The sequence below is a fragment of the Scyliorhinus torazame genome, chromosome 18 (genome assembly GCF_047496885.1).
Source record: "Scyliorhinus torazame isolate Kashiwa2021f chromosome 18, sScyTor2.1, whole genome shotgun sequence".
NCBI lineage: Eukaryota > Metazoa > Chordata > Chondrichthyes > Carcharhiniformes > Scyliorhinidae > Scyliorhinus > Scyliorhinus torazame.
In genome coordinates this window covers 117,908,271-117,929,671 of record NC_092724.1, presented here as the reverse complement: position 1 = coordinate 117,929,671, position 21,401 = coordinate 117,908,271, and the positions used below count along the sequence as shown (strand labels likewise).

The following is a 21,401-nucleotide window of genomic DNA, read 5'->3' as shown; positions in this document are numbered from 1 at the left end:
GTTCTGCTGAGGTGGCGGTCCCCTACTCCGCCCAGTGCCTCGGCTTGATTGGGTGACCTCATGTCTTTGCTACATTTGGAGAAGGTCAAGTGCACCATTAGAGGGCCGGTGGAAGGATTCTACCTAGGATGGCAGCCATTCATTTCCTCTTTTAAGGAGCTAATCACCGTCAGCTGTTAGAGGGCTTAGTTTAGTTTTTGTGTTAAAGTTACTTTGTACTTTCGCATTTTTGTCTCTTTCCTCTAGTCTGTATTTCTGTTTGATTGTTTCGGGTGGTTTTGTTCATTAGTGTTACAATAGGGAGAGATCCGAAAATGGGATTGAAGATGTAGTGGGCAATTTAGTGGTTAACAAGCTGAGGGTAAAACTGCTAGCACTGAGTCAGAGGTAAACGGCCACACCTGGCTGGAGTTACATTGTCCTATTCAGACTTTAATGCATTAATGGGAATAAGCAGGATGCTCCTGTTCAGCCAGGATGATTCACTCAAGTTCCATTGCCCTCGATATACTCTGATCTGCCCAGCTATTAGCCGATTACACAGCCTGATGGGCTCTTTCCTCTGTAAATTGGGGATTAATTACATATTCATAGCATGGCCCTGCCTTTTTGTGTAAACAGGAGTGGGCAATCAAAAGCCCAGGTAGCAAGGATGAGTTCAAGTCTGGACACCTCATGGCAGAGCCATTGTTTGTGAAGCTCGGCAGATTTCAGGGAGGGAGAAATGAATCCTGTTCGAACAGGTGATGAGAAGGATTTGGGAAGCCACGGAGAGAGGTCATGAAAAGCTGCCACCGAGTCAGGCTTTTGAAAAACGGTCTAAAGGACCTACTATAACAACAGAAATATATTCTGTAAATGAATGTGTCATTGTTGCCTGCCTACCTAAGTGGAGTTTGAGAGCTGTATAATGGGATATCGTGTGTTTGGATGAAAAGATTATTGTAGGCTGTTCTTGTTATTAAATTTGGTGGTAAAAGATACATGTAAGCTGTTCTTCTTAGGTTTGAAGTTTAAAGGGCAGCATGGTAGCGCAGTGGTTAGCACTGCTGCCTCATGGCGCCGAGGACCCAGGTTCGATCCTAGCCTCGGGTGACTGTCCGTGTGGAGTTTGCACATTTTCCCAGTGTCTGCGTGGGTCTCACCCCCACAACCCAAAAAGGATGTGAAAGGTAGGTGAATTGGCCATGCTAAATTGCCCCTTAAGTGGAAAAACAATGGGTAGTCTAAATTCCGAATAAAGGGTTTGAAATTTAAAAGTAAAAAAATTGTTTTCTTCTGTTTTAATAAAGGTTTGTTTGTAAAAATAACCAAGCCCTATTTCTTATTTAATCACTCCTGGAGTGAATCGGTCTTTCCGCACAGTCTTAAAATTGTTTTTAAAACTTTGTGGTTCTGGTGCAGTATCCGCTGTTGGGATCTGACCAGGAGTCCATAACAATAGTTTAGAAACATTTTTTAAGTGCCAAAGATGGTTGGGCCTTGGACACCATCCAGAGGAGCTCCTGTGCTAGATATGACTCCAACCAGTAGACTGGATGTGGCTGGATTGCAGAGCTTATATCAGATCAGATGGTTGTGAAATTGCTTAGCCCTGTCTATTGCATGCTGCCTTTGCTTTTTGATAGGCAAGTAGTCCTGTGTTGTAACTTCACCAGATTGACACCTCATTTTTTAAGTATACCTGGTGCTGCTCCTGGCATTCATTCTGCACTCTTCATTGAGCCAGGGTTGATCCCCTGGTTTGACAGTAAAAGCAGAGTGGGGGATATGCCATGAAGTTAGATTATGGTTGAATACAATTTTGCTGCTGACGATAGCGCACAGCACTTCGTGGATGTTGAGTTTTGGGTTTCTACGTATTTGAAATCAATCCCATTTGGCACAGTAATAATGCCACACAACATGGAGGATATCCTCAACGTGAAGGCAATACTTTGTCTTCACAAGGACTATGGTGTTCACGCCGACCAATGCTACATACATACGAACATCCGAATCAGTAGCAGGAGTAAGCCACTTGATCCATCGATTCTGTTCCTCCATCCAATAAGATCATGGCTGCTCTGATTGCAACATCAACCAATAGGTTTTCACCCCCCAATTAATCAAGAATCTATCCAGCTCTGCCTTAAAAATATTCAAGGATTCTGTTTTCACTGCCTTTTTAAGGAAGAGAGTTCCAGAGACCTAGGACCCTCTGATAGCAGAAATTTCTCCTCATCTCTGTTGTAAATGAGCAACCTTTTATTTTTAAACCTAGTTCTAGATTCTCCGACAAGAGGAAACATTCTCTCTACAGCCACCCTGTCAATAACCCTCATGATCTTAAAGGTTTCAATCAAGTTGCCGCTTACTCTTCTAAATTGTAGTGGATACAAACCTAACCCACCCAAACTTTCCTCATAAGACAACCTACCTATTCCTGGTAGTTATTCTCTGAACTGCTTCTAACATTTTTAGTCACCCTCTAAATAAGTCCTTTTTGACTTGGCATCAGTTTTTGGCTGATCATGATTCTGAATTGCTTCAGATCATTTCCTCCATTAATGGTGCTGTATGAATACAAATTGTTGTTGTTATTCTTCTCAAACTCTTTGACACAGCCTCAAAGGAAACCAATAAATTATTTTGACAAGACTACCCCATTATCCTAACCACTAGACCACCAGGGAAGCCTGACTGCCCCTTTATAAAACCATATCATCGAATTTACAGTGCAGAAGGAGGCCATTCGGCCCATCGAGTCTGGCCCTTGGAATTAGCACCCCACCTAAGCCCACACCCATAATCCAGTAACCCCACCTAACCTTTTTGGACACCAAGGGCAATTTAGCATGGCCAATCCACCATTAATATTTGGAACTTTATTTATATCCTCATATTTATTTATATCTGCATCTTATCTTTAATAATGGGTTTCCATAACTTTACCCAAAATAAATGTCAAACTCACTGGTCAGTCATGTCCTGGATCGCTTTTTCTACTTTCAAAAAAACCCAGGAGTAATATCTGAATTCTCCTTTTCCTTGGCACCTCTCCAGTATTCATTCAGTACCAGAGTTCCTGCAAGTTCTCCCTTTGTTTCCTCAAGAATCCTTGGGTGGATCTTAAATCGACCCTTGAGATTTATTTCCCTGGGGTTTATACAGTTGTTGAGCTGCTAGTAAGTGTTGCAACTCACTTTTGATCTCCAGCTTTTAGAACTTCAGAGGATATCAAGAATCACATGTAGTCCAGACCACAACAGGTTTCCATCTATAAAGCACATTAATGAACCAATTTTATGACAATACAGAAGTTTATTCTGATGCTAGCCCACAAATTATAAGTGTTATGAATCAATTTCATAACTGGTCTCAGAGACTGGAGGATTTCAAACATCAAAACCCTATTTAAAGAAAGGACAGGGATGAACCCAATAACTACAGAACAGCCAATAAAATGCCAGCAGTGGGAAAACTACTGGGGATCATGATCAAGGACAAAATGCTCCTCACTTGGAGAAGCATAGGTAAATAAGTGATAGACAGCACAGATTTGAGCAAATCATGCCTAATAACCTGATTGAGTTGATGTAACAAAATTGGTTGATGAAGATAGTGCAATGGATGTTGTGTACATGGAGTTTCAAAAGGCATATGATAAGGTATCACATAATACACGTTGGGTATGAAATTGGCCAAGACATAGGAGGTAGACAGTAGTGATGATCTGCAAAGGACTGTGCATTGACAAATCTACCAAGGTGTCATGACAGGGCAGGTTGATAAGGGATATGTGACTTCACAAATAGGGGCAATGAATACAAAAATGAGGAAGTCACGGTAAATCATAACAAATCACTCATTAGGTCCCAGTTAGAGCAGTGTGTACAGTTCTGGGCTCCACTTTAGGAAGGATGTCAAGGCCTTGGAGAGAGTGCAGAGGAAAAGTTGAAATTGATTATTTCTTAACTAATAAAACAGGACATTGACCTCGGTGATAAGCTTCATTAAGTGCCACTTACTTGAGATCAGTTGCTGCGTTTTCTTCCTTTCTGCCATATGCCATTGCCAGTTCACCAAAGCATGGTCCTGATTTTGTGATTTTGCATAAATAATGTCTTTAGACTTCTTTCCATATACCTGCAACTCCTGGGGCCTGGTTTCAGTAGGATGACGATCGGAGATTGCATTGGCTATCTGAACAATATAGGAAACAGTAGGTCAAGCAGATAAGCATTCTGCCACTAAGCACTGGCCAGCACAGCCAGTGCTGGAGAAAGGAACAGAGCTGTACTAGAAACAGATGTAAGAAGTCATATTGCCTGTTTATCTATGGGGCCTGGTCTCAAATCATCAACAGAATGAAAATCTCGGGTTGTAATGGTAACATTCAGAATTGATGGGCAGGAAACGATCAGTTGGTTGATCAAGTCTTCCACACAGAACTGCAAAAGTTGTAACATCATGAATTAAAAAAAAATTTTTTAAGTACCCAATTCTCTTTTTTTTCAATTAAGGGGCAATTTAGCATGGCCAATCCACCTACTCTACACACCTTTGGGTTGTGGGGGTGGGACTAACGCCCTCATGGGGAGGATATACAAAGTCCACACAGTGACCTGGGGCCGGGATCAAACCCGGGTCCTCGGCACCGTGAGGCAGCATGCTAACCACTGTGTCACCGTGCCGTCCAAACATCATTACCTGGTGCAGATAACTTCTTGTCCACATGCCCACGCATTCACTTGCCCACCTATTCCCATCAGTTCACATACCTGCTTATCTCCCAACAACCACCTGCACACATACCCTTCCACACATCCCCACCTGCCCATGTGCCCAACTACCCACTCATCCACTATCAGCCGTGCAATCCCATGCTAGAGGCAAAAAAAAAGTAACCAAAAAATGCTAATCACGGGAAAGAAAATTCCATCTTAGGTCGTTGAAATTTGTCTCGGAGACCATATATATATATATATATATATATAGCATCTAAGTTTATAAGTCAATCAGGACTGGTCCAGTGTCCCCTTGAACAGTGCAGTGCTCTACTATTCTCAGCAACTGTCTAACCAGATAGTCACTTTTTAGCAACGTTTGTTGTGGGATAAATATTAGGCAAGACATCACACTGAATAACGACATGGAAATGTTCATATTCACTTAAGATGTTAACTGATGGCCTATCGCCTCTGATAAATGGCACCTGAGCTGAATTGTCAGCCTAGATTCTGGGCTCAAACCTCAAGAATGAACCACAAAACCACATGCTTCTGGTTCAGAGACCTGGGGCGCGATTCTCCGACCCCCCACCGGGTCGGAGAATCGCCGGGAGCTGGCGTGAATCCCGCCCCCGCGTGTCCCGAATTCTCCGTCTCCAGAGATTCGGCGGGGTGAGAATCGCGCCACGCCGGTCGACGGGAATCGCGGCGGGCCCATACCCGGCGATTCTCCGGCCCGCGATGGGCTGAAGTCCCGCCGCTGTCAACCCTCTCCAGCCGGCGTGGATTAAACCACCTACCTTACCGGCGGGGCCAGGCGCGGGCGGGCTCTGGGGTCCTGGGGGGGCGCGGAGCGATCTGGCCCTGGGGGGTGCCCCCACGGTTGCCTGGCCCGCGATCGGGGCCCACCGATCGGCGGGCGGGCCTGTGCCGTGGGGGCACTCTTTTTCTTCCGCCTTCGCCATGGTCTTCACTATGGTGGAGGCGGAAGAGATCCCCTCCCCTGTGCATGCGCGGGGATGCCGTGAGTGGCCGCTGATGCTCCCGCGCATGCGTCGCCCGGCGAAGTCCTTTCTGCGCCAGCTGGCGTGGCGCCAAAGGCCTTTCCCGCCAGCCAGCGGAGCGGAAACCACTCCGGCGCGGGCCTAGCCCCTCAAGGTGAGGGCTTGGCCCCGAAAGGTTCGGAGAATTCCGCACCTTTGGGGCGGCCCGACGCCTGAGTGATCCGTGCCGTTTTTGGCGCCGGGTAGCGGACACCGCGCCAGTTTGCGGAGAATCCCGCCCGAGTACTTGTTCCTGCAATAAAGCTCTTATTGAAATTGCACAAAACCATTTTGGTGATAAATGCTGTATAAATGTCAGCATTATTAAAAATGTCCCACTGGTTGTAGTAGAGGCACATTTTTTTGACAATGCACAAGGAGTTTTTCTTTGCTTCGAACTGTCTGTCCGAGGAGCATTTGGTGGACACTGGAAAGGGAGCTTTCTCTGTATTTAACCATGTTATACCTGTCCTGGGAATGTTTGATGGGACTGTGGAGAGGGAGCTTTATTCTGTGACTAATCCGTCCTGTGCCTGCCCCAGGAGTATTTCACAGAATCGCAGAAAATACAGTGCAGAAGAGACCCTTTGGCCCATCGAGTCTGCACTGACAGATGAAAAACACATAACCTACCTATCTAATCACATTTCCCAGCACTTGGTCCACAGCCTTGAATGTTAGGACAGAACAAGTGCTCATCCAGGTACATTTTAAAGGATGTGAGGCAACCCGCCTCTACCACCCTCCCAGGCAGTGCATTCCAGACCATCACCACCCTCTGGGTAAAAAGATTTTTTCCTCACATCGCCCCAAAACCTCCTGCCCCTCACCTTGAACTTGTGCCCCCTTGTTACTGATCCTTCAAAAAAGGGGAACAGCTGCTTCCTATCCACCATGTCTATGCCCCTCATAATGTTGTATACATCGATCAGGTCATCCCTCAGTCTTCTCTGCTCCAATGAAAACAACCCAAGCCTATCCAACCTCACATCATAACTTAAAAGTTCCTTCCCAGGTAATTCCCTAGTGGATTACATTTGCCTTCTTTATTAGTCTCCCATGTGGGACCTTGTCAAAGTTTTGCTGAAATCCATATAAATTACATCAACTGCACTACCCTCATCTATACACCTGGTCACCTCATTAAAAAATTCAATCAAATTTGTTAGGCATGACCACCCTCTGACAAAGCCAAGCTGACTATTGCTGCTCAAACCTTGCCTCCCAAGTGTTTCTATTTTAGTTTTTTTCCCCCGATTAAGCAGCAATTTAGCATGGCCAATCCACCTACCCTGCTCTCCAAGTGGAGATAGAGGGCACAATTCTCCCATCGGGAGACTAAGTCCCGACGCCGGAGTGAAAACCGGAGTGTTCCACTCCGGCGCGGAGGCCGCTCCCAGCCCCCTATTCTCCCACCCCCGGGGGACCATGAGTGGCGCCGCGTCATTACGCGCGCCGGGCCTTGGCGCCGCATAAAAGCGGCACCGCGTAAATGACACGACCGGCGCCACATAAATGACGGTTGGCCAGCGCCAACCCGCGCATGCGCGGTTGCCGTCCTCCCCGCGGCGGCCCCGCAAGAAGATGTCGGATGGATCTTGCGGGACGGCGGAGGAAAGGAGGTCCTCCTTCAGAGTGGCCGGCCCGCCGATCGGTGGGCACCGATCGCGGGCCAGACCCCTTTGAGGCCCCCCCCCCCGGTGCAGCCCCCCCCACAGGCCGCCCCCTGAGCGTTCCCGCGCTGTTCCCGCCGGCAGCGACCAGGTGTGGATGGCGCCGGCGGGAACCTGTTGTGTTGGGCATGCCGCTCGGCCCATTTGGTCCGGAGAATCGCCACTCGCCCGTTACCAACGGCAAGCGGTGATTCTCCCAGCGGCCAGCCATGATTCTCGCTGCGCCGGTTTGGGGGGGGGGGGGGGGGGGGGTGGGAGAATCGTGTGCGGGCATCGGGGCGGCGTGGCGCGCGGGCGATTCTCCCACCCAGATTCTCTCCTTCAGAACTTTCTCCAATAGTTTCCCTAGCACTGACAGGAGACTCACCGATCTGTAGCGTTTGATGTGGACACTGGAGAGGCAGCTTTACTTGGTATCCAACTGTGCTATACCTGACCTAGGAGTACTTAATGTTAACCGGGGGCAGCTTTAGCTCAGTTGGCTGGACAGCTAGTTTGTGATGCAGAGCGATGCCAATAGCGCAGGTTCAAATCCCATACCAGCTGAGGTTATTCAGGAAGGCCCCGCCTTCTCAACCTTGCCCCTCATCTGAGGTGTGGTGATCCTCAGGTTAAATCACCGCCAGTCTGCTCTCCCCATTCAAAGGGAAAAATAGCCTCTGGTCATCTGGGACTACGGCAACATTACTTTATTTATACCAGTTGTTTCAAATTGAAATGTGTCCATTAATAATGAGGTGGCATAGAGAGTTCTGGGTGAATAACAAAAAGCAAGATTCCAGATACAGCAAGTAATTTGAAAGGCAAATTAGGAACTCCAGTCTCCACCATCATAGTCCCCTCCATCCCAAATTACCCGCTTCAACCTTCTTCCCAAAAATCCACAAACAGCGTTGTTCTGAAGGACCCATTGTTCCAGCCGGTCTAACTTCAAGTTGAAATTTATGCCTAACTTTTAGAATTGCACTTACTCAGCAGGAGCCTCTGGCTCTATCAAATGAGCCAATTTAAGGAATATAAATGATTTTCCATATTTCCCTGACTACCCCCCATGCCACAACTGATAGAGGTTAATTGTAAGCTTGTACTTTACCTTAGTAAGTCCTCTTGCAAGTAATTCATGCTTAAAATCTGCCAGGTTTCCAAGGATGCTGTGGGGCAGAACTCTCCCCTCTGTGTCGAAGCGTGGACCCCCAGGACCTGTAGGGTTAAGAGATGATTACAACCGCCGTTTATAACAGTTGAGTGTTGGTATTTATTACGAGGAGAAAAACTCTGGGAGTCCAATACAAGTCATACAATATTTAAATGAGCTCATACCCAAAGGTACCATTCATGGCTACATTGCCATGGAGAGACATTGTGCAAAGGACTGTACTTTCCTACTAGGGAAATAAGAGTGTTAGCCACCAGAAGGCCTCTTACTTTTCTTTGCCTACCGATTTTTTCCATGTTGGAGTGCTTTTCCATCCGTATCAAACAATATTTTTGTACAAAACAGTGAGCCGTTGGAAAACTATTTAATCACGTGATGCTTTACAGTCACATCCAATCGTACCTTGACCTAACACTCGACAACACTCAGTGGACAAGGATCAGGAGTTCAGGCCTGCACAATCGATATATTGCTGTTCCTTCACTGTTGCTGGGTCAAAATCTTAGAACTCGCTCCCTAATAGCACAGTGGATGTACCTATGCCACATGGGCTGCAGCAGTTCAAGAAGGCAGTTCACCACCACCTTCTCAAGAGCAATCAGTGATGAGCAACAAATTCTGGCCTAGCCAGCGAAGCCCATAACTCTGTAAAAACATATCTTAAAAAAATCTTCCTTGGCCTCGCCCTGGGGTGCTGTCTTACTTGTACTGCCCAAACTGGGAGAATTAACTCAGCTTGGGCGAAATTGAACCTGGGACTTTCCAGGTGGCAGTCAGTAACCGTGCTAGTTTAAGAGTGGTACCAGCAAAGGCCCAGGAGTGGGTCATCAGCCTGTCCATGCATTGGGAGATGCGGAATGACAACCAGACAGACATTAACTTGTGTTGTTAATGATGGTGCATGATTGGGTCCGTTGTGAGGAGAAAGAAATGAAAAAATATAAATTTCAGCACATTCCATGTCCTCAAGCAGTTCACAGCTAATCTATTACGTTTTTTGAAGTGTAGTCTCTGGCGTACTATAGTAAAGGGTAGCAGCCAATATCTGAACCAGTAAATCCCACAGACAGCAATGAAATAAATAACCAATTAATCTTGTCCTCCCAGCCCCGCAATGAAAGTATGCCATTTAAAAAAAAAGCGTACTTCTTTCAACTTAGTATTCGCTTCTTCCCCATTACACTGGGGAGACCAAACCAGATTGAGTAGCCACTTTTTGGAACATCTGAATTCAATCTGAGTTCAAGCATGACCCTGAGCTTCCAGTGTCTGTCATTTTAATTCTCCACTTTACCCCACTATGATCCTGCTGAGCACAGCCTGCTGCTGTATCCCAATTAAACTGAATAGAAGCTCAAGGAATGGCACCTCGCTTTTTTTCCAACTGGGCACAGTATTGAATTCAACCATTGCAGACTGTAATTTTTGCCCCCATTTTGTTTCCTTTTTTTTGCAAGTTTCAGGTTTAATCTCATTTTTTGCTTTCAAATGGTAATTATTCAACATTCTGCTATTCCTTTGGACTCAACTTCTGTTTCTGTACTTGGCTCATTCCTTTGGCCATCCACCACCATTATTTGCCATTTAATTATTCCTGCCTTCCAGCCTATCACAGCCCTTCCATTTTGCTCTTTTTCCACCCAACTATTCAATTTCTAACGAAAGGTCAATGATCTGAAACATTAACTTGGCTTCTCTCCAACAATGCTGCCTGACCTATTTCCATTATTTTCTGTTTTCCTTTGGCATCAGACAAAGCGCAATCCAAAACAAGTCCTCAACGGCAGATTAGGTGGAAGATGCTTGTATGGAATCAACGGCTGTGATGGCGGATGAAGGCTGCAGCAATAGGTGAGATCCCCATTCGTCAAGGTTCCCGTGGAACTGGACCTACCCCCTGTCTAGGACCGTGAGTCTGCTGATGTGCAATGGCATAACCACGTTAAAAGATATCCTGCACCAGGAGTCAGCCTAGAGGAAACCTACAAACCTCCCACACAAACACGCCCTGCGGCGATTGGCAAGAGGTGATGGGGGACAGGATCATGAGATCTGGAAGTCTCCAGCTTCAGAGCGGCATGTAGGCAGTGGAGTTTGATTCAGTTATTTTGCTCTTGAAATAACAGAAGAGCATTTCAGCAGCTTTCTTCACAACTGAGCAGCCCTCTTCAGGATCCACTCTGCTCACTCACTCACTCACATGGGCAAAGGTCTAGAAAAGGTGCCCTAAAAATAGTCAGTTTTTTCTCCAACCTGGCTGGAAGACTCATCTCCCTGTAAACTAGCAGCTCATCTCCCTGTAATCAGAAAATCAAAGTTAAACTCAATTTCAGAACCTGGGTTGGAAAGGACTCTATGAGGCAGCAGTGCTAACCACTGTGTCACCCAAATGCACAGAACACCAGCTTGTCACCACCAACACATTACCAACGATCAAAAGCACTAGCACATGGTCAACTATGTCATCGTCCGATCCCGAGGCCAAAAGGATGTCCTCATCACCAAAGCGATGACCAGTGCAGATGACTGCTGGACAGACCAACGGCTCCGTTATGTTCATCAAACTCCACCAGAAATCAGCGAAAGACAAAGAAACAGCTCAGAAAAAAAAAAGCTTAATGTTTAGCAGCTTCAAGAGCCAAGCATGCTAGTGAACATCCAACAATGTATTCACCAAAATCTCCAAAGCACTCATTCCAATGGAGTGGAGTAAAACTGGAATGAGCTGAAGACAGCCAAAACTGGCTTGACGAGAATGACATACCACTCAAGACTTCAATCGACAAGAAGAGCTAACTCCTCCGCACCTGGCAAAACAACATGAGAAGAACTCATTAAACACCAAACGCACAAGTAAAAAGAAGAACTAGGGAAATCGAGAACCACTGGTGGGTTCAGAATGCCAAGGATCTGCAACTCCTGATCGACAAGCATGGCACCCAGGGTTTCTTCGGTGCCTCCAAGATATGGACCCAACAACCTAGGCCTCAAACCGGTGCTGAGTAAGGACGGAGCCCTTTTGAGAGAGAGAAAACATTAGCCTTCGATGGAGAGAACACGTCAAAGAAATTCTAAACCACAATACAATCATAGATGAGGATGTGTTCAATGAAATCCCCCAATTCTCCTTCAAGGAGGATCTTGGACTCCCACCAGGCTTGGATGAAGTCGAATCCGCCATTAAGCATGAAAACGAATGGAAAAGCTGCAGGAGTGCTCGGGATTCCAGTGGAGATTTTTAAACTTGGAGCAGAGAGATCATCTCCAACAGCTGTTCCATGAGGGGGGATCTTATTGAAACTTGCAGGATACTGCGAGGCCTGGATAGAGTGGACGTGGAAGGATCTTTCCACTTGTAGGAGAAACTAGAACCAGCGGACACCATCTCAGACTAAAGAGACGATCCTTTAAAACAGAGATGAGGAGGAATTTCTTCAGCCAGAGGGTGGTGAATCTGTGGAGGCCAAATCACTGAGTGTCTTTAAGACAGAGATAGGTAGGTCCTTGATTAATAAAGGGATCAGGGGTTATGGGAAGAAGGCAGGAGAATGGGGATGAGAAAATATCAGCCATGATTGAATGGCGGAGCAGACTCGATGGGCCAAGTGGCCTAATTCTGCTCCTATGTCTTATGGTCTATGGAAAGCCAGTGTAGCTTCCGACCAAACAATGGAACAAATGGACATGATTTTCACTGCTCGACAAATTCAAGAGAAATGCCAGGAGCAAAACCACTCTACGTGGCCTTCATTGATCTGACTAAGATTTTGGCTTAGTCAATTGGGAAGTGCTATGGAAGACGTTTTCAAACTTCTGGTGGAGGCCATGGTGTGATTGGTCGCACACAGGGCAGCTCCTGCTTGAAGGCATAGGAAAGAGCTCTTTTTACCCGAAAACGGGAGAAACTTTGACCGAAAAGTGTAGCTGGAGGTTGGAGGAGAGGTTCCCCCCGGGTGTGGCATGTCTGCCAGTTACCAAACCCGGCAGAAGGTGAAAGACCTGGTCACGGAGTTGGAAAACACCTGTTGCACAGCAGTTATTGGAAAGATGGTGGAGGGGGAATGGCCAGTGCAGGTTTGAAAGTCCCAGATGGAGCAGTTGATGACTTTCATCAAGGAAGAGTTCCGCCAACGAAGGAAAGAGATGCAGGAGGACCGATCGCTATCGAAGAGGCTGTGGCACCTGAAGGGCTCGAAGGAAAGATCGAAACGTGTCTGGAGGCACAGGGGTCGCAAATCCGAGAGATGGAGAGGGTGATGTCGGACCACAGCGATCAGGTGGTGGCATTGGAGGCGGAGGTGGGGTTCTTAAGAGACCTTTGCCAGACGCCGAGAACAAAGGTGGAAGAATAGGTCGAGAAGGCAGAACCTACGCATCGTTGGCCTGCCGGAAGGAGTGGAAGGCACGAGTGCCATGAGGTACATCTCGAGGATGCTGGCAGATGCTGGACAAGACCCCAGAGATGGATAGAGCGCACAGGTCTCGGAGGCAGAGGCCAAGAGGTGGGGAGCTGCCACGGGCAGTGATTGCAAGACTCCACAAGTCCGTGGAGAAAGAGAAGATCCTGCAGTGGGCCAGGGAGAAACGGAATTGTGAATGGGAAGGGAACAAAGTCCGAATATACCTGGACATGTGGTGCTGAACTGGCAAACGGCGTGTCGGATTTAACAGGGCCAAGGCGGTGCTTTATTGACAGCAGATCAGGTTTGGGGTGCTCTACCCAGGAAAACTGTGGGTGACTTATGAAGGCCGGGAATATTACTTTGAGACCCAAGAAGCGGATGTAAAAGTGCTGGCCAAACTGGTAGTGGGGAGGATGGAAGTTGTGTCCGGGGGTGGTTGCAGAGGACCAAATAGGTTTCATAAAGAGCTGGCAACTCTCCACCAGTAATAGAAGACGATTGTTAAACATGATTATGACCCTGTCGAGAGGTAGTGGTGTCCATGGATGCGGAGAAGGCATTCGATTGAGTGGAGAGGCGGTACCTGTTCAAGGTCCTGGGAAGTGTTGGGTTTGGGCTGACGTTTGTGGCGTGGGTGTGTCTGTTGTACATGCCACTGGTGGCGAGCATACGGACCAATGATGTGAGCTCACAAAGTTTCGGGTTACACAGGGGAACGAGGCAGGGGTGCCCGCTGTTGCTGCTGCTGTTCGAGCTAACAATAGAGCCCCTGGCAATGGCCGTTAGGGGGTCAGCAGAGTGGCAAGGGATTAAGAGGGGGAGTAGGGTGCATCGGGTGTCGCTATATGTGGATGGACTGCTATTGTACGTGTCAGACCCGCTGGAGAGCATGGCGAGGATTATTGGCCTATTAGGGAGGTTTGGGGCGTTCTCAGGATATAAGTTGATGTAGGGAAAAATGAGGTGTTCCTCGTGAACGAATTGGGCCGGAAAGCCATTCAAGGTAGCTAGAGACAGGTTCAGATACCTGGGGTCCAGGTAATGGGAGAGTGGGCGACATTGCATAAATGGAATTTAACAAAGCTGGTGGAGGAGGTTAGGGAGGATCTTAAGAGGTGGGACATGCTGCATCTGACTGTGGCAGGGAGGGTCCAAGTAGTGAAGATGAATGTCCTACCAAGGTTTCTATTCATATTCCAGAGGCTTCTGATTTTTGTACCAAAGGCCTTTTTCCGGAAGCTGGATACGGTTATTTCAGAGTTTGGGAGGGCGGGGAAGGTACCAAGGGTAAAGAGGGCCCTGTTACAGAGGCAGAGGCAGAAGGGAGGGTTGGTGTTTCCCAATTTGCTACATTATTACTGGGCGGCAAACGTGGAAACGGTGAGGCAGTGGGGCGAGGGAGAGGGAGCAGAATGGGTCAGGTTGGAGGTATATACAGGAAATGGAGAGAAATGGGGCTGGGGAGGGGGAGGGATCTGTACCTGGAAGAGAGGTTTGCGAGTATAGAGGAACTGAAGGAGAAGGTACAGCTCCCAAGAGGAAGCAAACTTAGATTTCTACAGGTAAGAGACTTTGCACGGAAGGTCTGGAAAGAGTTCCACAAGCTGCCCTACAGGAGCAATTGCTGCTCCCGGATGTGGAAGGGGAGGTCAGGATCGGAGACATATGTGGATAGTTGGGAGAATAGGGAGGTGAGCAGGTGGTGAAAAATAAGGAGAAAAGTGAGAGGGAGAGCTGGGAGGGGAGATAAATTGGGGAATGTGGAGCGACGAGCTACGCAGGGTAAACATGACCTCCTTGTGTGCGAGGATGAGCCTGATACAGTTCAAGGTGGTACATAGTGTTGGGTGGGGTTACTGGGTTATGGGGATAGGGTGGAGGTGTTGACCTTGGGTAGGGTGCTCTTTCCAAGAGCCGGTGCAGACTCGATGGGCCGAATGGCCTCCTTCTGCACTGTAAATTCTATGATAGAGTGCATATGACTCGGGCGAGAATGAGTGGGTTCTTCCAGGGAGTAGTAGAAGAGTGCGAAAAGTGTGGGAAAATGGAAGACTCTTTCAAAGGCCAGCTGGCCAGAGAAATGGATTAACATCCCCAGACTCCTCCAAGGGAAGATGTCAGCGATAATCCTCACCGGTGGAAAAATGACAGAAACAGACGTCCTGTGGTGACCATGGAGTACAATCAGAATCATAAATTGTTTTTCCCATTTTCACCCCCCTCCCCTTCTCCCCATGATGAACAACTCCTCGAACATGGCCACGAACGCTCCTGCCTTGCCTCAAAGCCCTCAGCTGAACTCCTTAGTTCACGTTTGGTGGCTCCCACTCAAGACGGATTTTTCTGGTCTTTTCCCCGCCCGAAGGGCGAAGTATTTGAGTGCAGGAATGCCTAGGGAAGGTTTTACTCCTCTGGTGTGGCTGGTGGATGGATCCACTGACGAATAGTGGGGAAGAAGGAAAGAGCTGGTCAAGCAGAAAATCTTCATGGTGCGCCACAGGAAAAGATGGCGGAGGGCAACGGGGCTGCTCTGTCTGCCCAATGCTCGATGGAGCAGTTGATAGAGTTCCTCAGTGATAAGTTTTGGCAGCTGAGGAAAGAGGCTCTGGAAGACCTAGCCAAGGTGGTGGCACTGCTTAAATCTAGGATTGAGCGAGTGGAGCAGAGGCTGGAGTCCCAGGGTTTGGCAATCCAGAAAGTGGAGGTGGGGGTGGGGGAGCACGAGGAGCAGTTGGCCTCGTTGGTGGCTGAGATGGGAGTGATGCGGGAAGCCAGAAGAGGCTGAGAGAGAAGGTGGAGTATCTGGAGAATCGCTGCAGAAGGCAAAACCTCAGGATTGGCGGGTTTCCTGTAGGCATTGAAGGTGCAGAGGCCAGGGTGTACTCGGCAAAGATGTTGGAGCAATTGATGGAGGAGGTGGCCTTTGACCAGTCCCTGGAGATCAACCGAGCACACCGGGCGCTGATGAGGAGGTCGCAGGCGGACGAGCTGCCAAGGGCAATGGAGGGGTGCTCGCACTGCTTTCTAGACAAGGTGAAGGTCCTTCAATGGGCGATGCAGACCAGGGAAGGGAACGAGTTGCGGGTGTACCGGGACCTGGCAGCAGAGCTGGCGAGAGGCGGGCCGGGTTTATTGTTTAACTGGGTTATGGCTGCCCTCTTTAAAAAGGGGGTGAAGTTTGGAGTATTTTACCCACTCTGCCTGTGGGTAACTTTCCAGAAGCAGGAGTATTATTTTGGCACGTCAGAGGCGGCAATGGAGTTTGTGAGGGACAATTAACTGGGAGGAGTGTGAGGACATTGAACTTTGGAGGAGTTGTGCACATTTTTGAAAAGTTTTTGATGGTGGATTTTTGGGCGTAGCTCTTTTTTTTTTTTAAACAGGGGAACAACGATGGCGAGTGCACCTTCTGTTACTATTCAGAGATGTATGGTCAGGTGGATTGGGTGGGGGGGGGTGGAAGGTTGGAGGCCTTGGGCAGGACCATCATGCTAGCGGAGCAGGCTAGTTAACAGAAGTGAGGTGGCTGGTTCTTTATTTGAGGATTGCTGACAAGGGTGTGCTTGGTGTGGCGCTGTTGGAAAGGGATCGATGACGGTAAACATCCAAGGGTGGGCCTGGAGGGTCACATGACGCGGGTCGGGAGCTGGCTCAAAAAAGGAGTATGGTTGATTGGTTGGGGAGCCCCCCCCCCCCCTGCCAAAACCAGGCTGGTCACGTGGAAAGTGAAGGGGTTGAATGGGCCGGTCAAACGATCAGGTGTATTCACGCACCCGAGGAGTCTGAAGGTGGACTTGGCCCCTTGGGCTTTGTTGTCGGTGCCTCTACCGTTCTAGCCGGTCAGGTACTCCGTGAGCCCTGTGGTGGTGTCAGCCCCAAGGGTGTGGGGGCAGCTTTTGAAACTGGATGCGAGGTTTCGGGGGTGGCGGCAGACAGGGATTGAGCGATTTGGTGATCTGTTTATGGGGCAAATTTGCAAAGTTGGAGGACCTGGAGGAAGAGTGCGAGTGGCCCAGGGGGAACAGCTTTAGGTACCTGCAGATCTGAGTTTGTAAGGAGAGAGATGCCGTTTTTCCTGAGCTGCCAGACATTGTGCTGTTGAGGGACAAGATAGGGGAGGGAAAGTTGTCCGAGGTCCATAAGGAGTTGATGGATTTGGAGGGAGCACTGGTGGGAGACATAAAGCGAAAGTGGGAGGAGCTGGGAGGAAAGGTGGGGGCCGAGACGTGTGCAGAGGCCTTGCGGAGAGTAAACGCGTCCTCGATGTGCGCGAGGTTAAGCCTCATCCAGTTCAAGGTGATACATTTAGAGTACCCAATTATTTTTTTTCCAATTAAAGGACAATTTAGCATGGCCAATCCACCCAACCAGCTCATCTTTGGATTATGGGGGTGAAACCCACGCAGAATGTGCAAACTCCACACGGTCAGTGACCCAGTGCCAGGATCGAACCCGGGTCCTCAGCGCCGTAGTCCCAGTGCTAACTACTGCACCACCGTGCTGCGCTTCAAGGTGATACATAAGATGCATATGACAGTAGCAAGGATGAGGGGGTAGAGGATTGGTGTGGGCGGCGTGTGGGGAGGACCCACAAATCACGTCCACATGTTCTGGGCGTGTCCAAGATTTGAGAGGGTTCTGGCAGGGGTTCGTCGATGTGATGTCTGTGGAGGTGGCCCCGAGTCCAGAGGTGGCGATATTCGGGGTATCGGAAGACCCGGGTGTCCAGGGGATGAGAGAGGCTGATGTTTTGGGCTTTGCCTCCCTGATAGCACGGAGACGGATTTTGCTCAGGTGGCGAGACCCGGAGCTGCCAAAAGCGGGGTTGTGAATGAGTAACCTGGCGGAATTTCTGAGGCTGGAGAAGGTCAAGTTTGTCTTGAGGGGGTCGGTGGTGGGGTTCACCTGGAGTGGAAGCCGATCATTGATTTATTTAAGGAGGTTTGGGGGGGATCAGTGGGGGGGCGGGGTGTGGGTGAGGAGGGGAATGTGTGAAGGGAGTTGGGAGCAGGGGGGAGTGGGTTGGGTGTTGGTTGTTGATAAAGTGTTTGATTGTGCTTCTGCTTTTGTTTGTTTATATGAAAACATCTTGAATAAGATATATTTTTAAAAAAAGGAAATATGACAGAAATCTTTGAGGTGTCAAGCAAGGATGTGTCATCCTTTTCTACATCTTCATCCTTCACCTTGTCAAGAATAAGCTTCCCAGTGAAGTGGACATTATCTACAAGATGGACGGAAAACCTTTCAACTTCAACTGGTTGAAATTACAAGAAGAAACAACACTGACGTCATTCGTGGAGCTTCAGTATGTGGATGACAATGCCATCTCCACTCTCTCAATAGAGAATCTCCAAGCCATGTTTGATGCCTTCGCGGAAGCAAACCGTCTCAAACTGAGGAAGACTCAAGTCCTTCAACAACCCACCCCAGGGAAAGATCTGGTCTAGACCTCCATCAAGATCAATAGAGAAACACTCCCAATTGTGGAACATTTTCCCTACCTGGGGAGCCACCTCTCATCTAAGGCTGACATTAATGCCAAGATTCTACATCAGGGACTGTTTAGCACAGGGCTAAATCACTGGCTTTGAAAGCAGACCAAGGCAGGCCAGCAGCACGGTTCGATTCCCGTAACAGCCTCCCCGAACAGGCACCGGAATGTGGCGATGAGGAGCTTTTCACAGTAACTTCATTTGAAGCCTACTTGTGACAATAAGCGATTTTCATTTTTTCATATCCAATACACGAGCGCCTCCTTCGACTCTTCGCCGACTGCAGCATCTATGCTGATACCAAGATCCTCGTGTACTAGGCAGTCATCCTCCCAACTCAGAAATTTGGCGTACGAACAGGCGTCACCTCAAGGCCCTGGAGGGGTACAATCAACACTGTTTGAGACAGATTCTCTGCATTAGCTGGGAGGACAGGCGTACTAACATCAGTGCCTTGGAGGGCGGCAAGAGAACCAGCATTGAGCCCATGATCATCTGAAACAGAGTTAACGTTTTGAATCCATATGACTCTTCCTCACAGCTGAAGAGGGGTAGAAATGTGACTGATTATATTGTTGGAGAGGGGGATGGTGCAGAATAGAAGATCAGGGAGCTAAGGAGAGATTGACAAAAATGTCATGGACACAAGATGAACCTGGTTACCTTACATGGAAAGGGTCCCATTCCTCTTTTTAAAAAAAAAATTTGTTCATGGGATGTGTGCTTCACTGGCTGGTTCAGCATTTATTGCTCATCCTCGGTTACCTTTGAGAAGGTGGTTATGAACTGCCTTCTTGAACTGCTGCAGTCCATGTGGTGCAGGAACATCAAACGTTCTGCTAGAAAGGGAGTTCCAGGATTTTGACCCGACGATAGTGAAGGAATGGCGATATCATTCCAAGTCAGAATGATTTGTGGCTTGGAGGGGGATTTGCAAGTTCTGGTGTTCCCATGCATCTCCTGCTCTTGCCTTCTGCTGGTAGAGATCACAGGTTGAAGATGCTGTCGAAAGAGACATGGTGAATTGCTGTAGTGCATCTTGTAGATGGTTCACACTGCTGCCACTGTGCATTAGTGGTGGAGGGAGTGAATGTTTAAGATGGCGGATAGGGTGCCAGTCAGGTGGGCTAGCTTTGTCCTGGATGGTGTTGTGCTTCAGGAGTGCTGCTGAAGCTGCACTCAACCAGGCAAGTGGAGAGTTCTGTAGAAGTCATATGGACTCAAAACATTGACTCGGTTTCTCTCTCCACAATGCTGCCAGACCTGCTTAGTGTATCCAGAATTTTCTGTTTTTAGTCAAATGCTAACTTCATGTCAAAGGCAGTCACTCTCACCACATCTATTGTGGCCCATTGGTGGCCACTAAGCTAATGTTAATTGGTAGTTCCGAAAGTAAACCTGCAGTTCTATTTTTAATGGCGAAGCAACTTGGTGGGTACGATAATCCTTTTCTGGCTTCCCATTCCAGATGAAAGAGCACAGCATCCTCTTCCTTCCTCTCTGAGCTGGCCCTCTGCAGGGAATCAGATTTCACCAAGGGAAAATACTACATCCTGCAAGCTTTTGAGAAACTATGCAGTTCTCCTTTCAGGGTATTCACTGTTTTGATTGTCCATAAGAGTGAGTACAATTCAAGCGTTTTTCAACCATCCAAGGAAACAACAGACATGGGGCTGATTCTCCGTTCCTGAGGCTAAGTGCCGATGCCAACGGAGGATCCGTGGTGTTTCATTTTTTTTTTTATTAAATATTTTATTGAAAATTTTTGGTCAACCAACACAGTACATTGTGCATCCTTTACACAATATTATAACAACACAAATAACAATGACCTATTTTATAAACAGAAAATGAATAAATAATAAATAACAAAAATGAAAACTAACCCTAATTGGCAACTGCCTTGTCACAAGTAACACTCTCCAAAAATATAATTTAACAGTCCAATATATAATTATCTGTAGCAACGACCTATACATACTATACAGTATATATTAACAACCCTGAGAGTCCTTCTGGTTCCTCCTCCCCCCCCCCCTCCCCCTCCCCCGATCCTGGGCTGCTGCTGCTGCCTTCTTTTTCCCATTCCGTCTATCTTTCTGCGAGGTATTCGACGAACGGTTGCCACCGCCTGGTGAACCCTTGAGCCGACCCCCTTAGGACGAACTTAATCCGCTCTAGCTTTATAAACCCCGCCATGTCATTTATCCAGGTCTCCACCCCCGGGGGCTTGGCTTCTTTCCACATTAGCAATATCCTGTGCCGGGCTACTAGGGACGCAAAGGCCAAAACATCGGCCTCTCTCGCCTCCTGCCCTCCCGGCTCTTGTGCAACCCCAAATATAGCCAACCCCCAGCTTGGTTCGACCCGGACTCCTACTACTTTTGAAAGCACCTTTGTCACCCCATCCAAAACCCCTGTAGTGCCGGGCATGACCAAAACATATGGGTATGATTCGCTGGGCTTCTCGAGCACCTCGCACACCTATCCTCCACCCCAAAAAATTTACTGAGCCGTGCTCCAGTCATATGTGCCCTGTGTAATACCTTAAACTGAATCAGGCTTAGCCTGGCACACGAGGACGACGAGTTTACCCTGCTTAGGGCATCTGCCCACAGCCCCTCCTCGATCTCCTCCCCCAGCTCTTCTTCCCATTTCCCTTTTAGTTCATCTACTATAGTCTCCCCTTCGTCCCTCATTTCCCTATATATATCTGACACCTTACCATCCCCCACCCATGTCTTTGAGATCACTCTGTCCTGCACCTCTTGTGTCGGGAGCTGCGGGAATTCCCTCACCTGTTGCCTCGCAAAAGCCCTCAGTTGCATATACCTGAATGCATTCCCTTGGGGCAACCCATATTTCTCGGTCAGCGCTCCCAGACTCGCGAACTTCCCATCCACAAACAGATCTTTCAGT

The 21,401-nt window shown here is 48.2% G+C and overlaps 1 protein-coding gene across 3 annotated transcripts in view; it reads right to left on the bottom strand.

The window, feature by feature from the left end:
• Positions 1 to 21,401, bottom strand: part of mycbpap (mycbp associated protein) — a 233,198-nt gene that overhangs the window by 161,705 nt on the left and 50,092 nt on the right. For all 3 annotated transcript variants that reach the window (XM_072483208.1, XM_072483204.1, XM_072483207.1), the window contains exons 4-5: positions 8,522 to 8,628; positions 4,011 to 4,185 (exon numbers count right to left, since the gene is read on the bottom strand). In XM_072483208.1, coding sequence (XP_072339309.1) covers positions 4,011 to 4,185; positions 8,522 to 8,628 — 282 coding nt within the window. The remainder of the gene's footprint in view (positions 1 to 4,010; positions 4,186 to 8,521; positions 8,629 to 21,401) is intronic.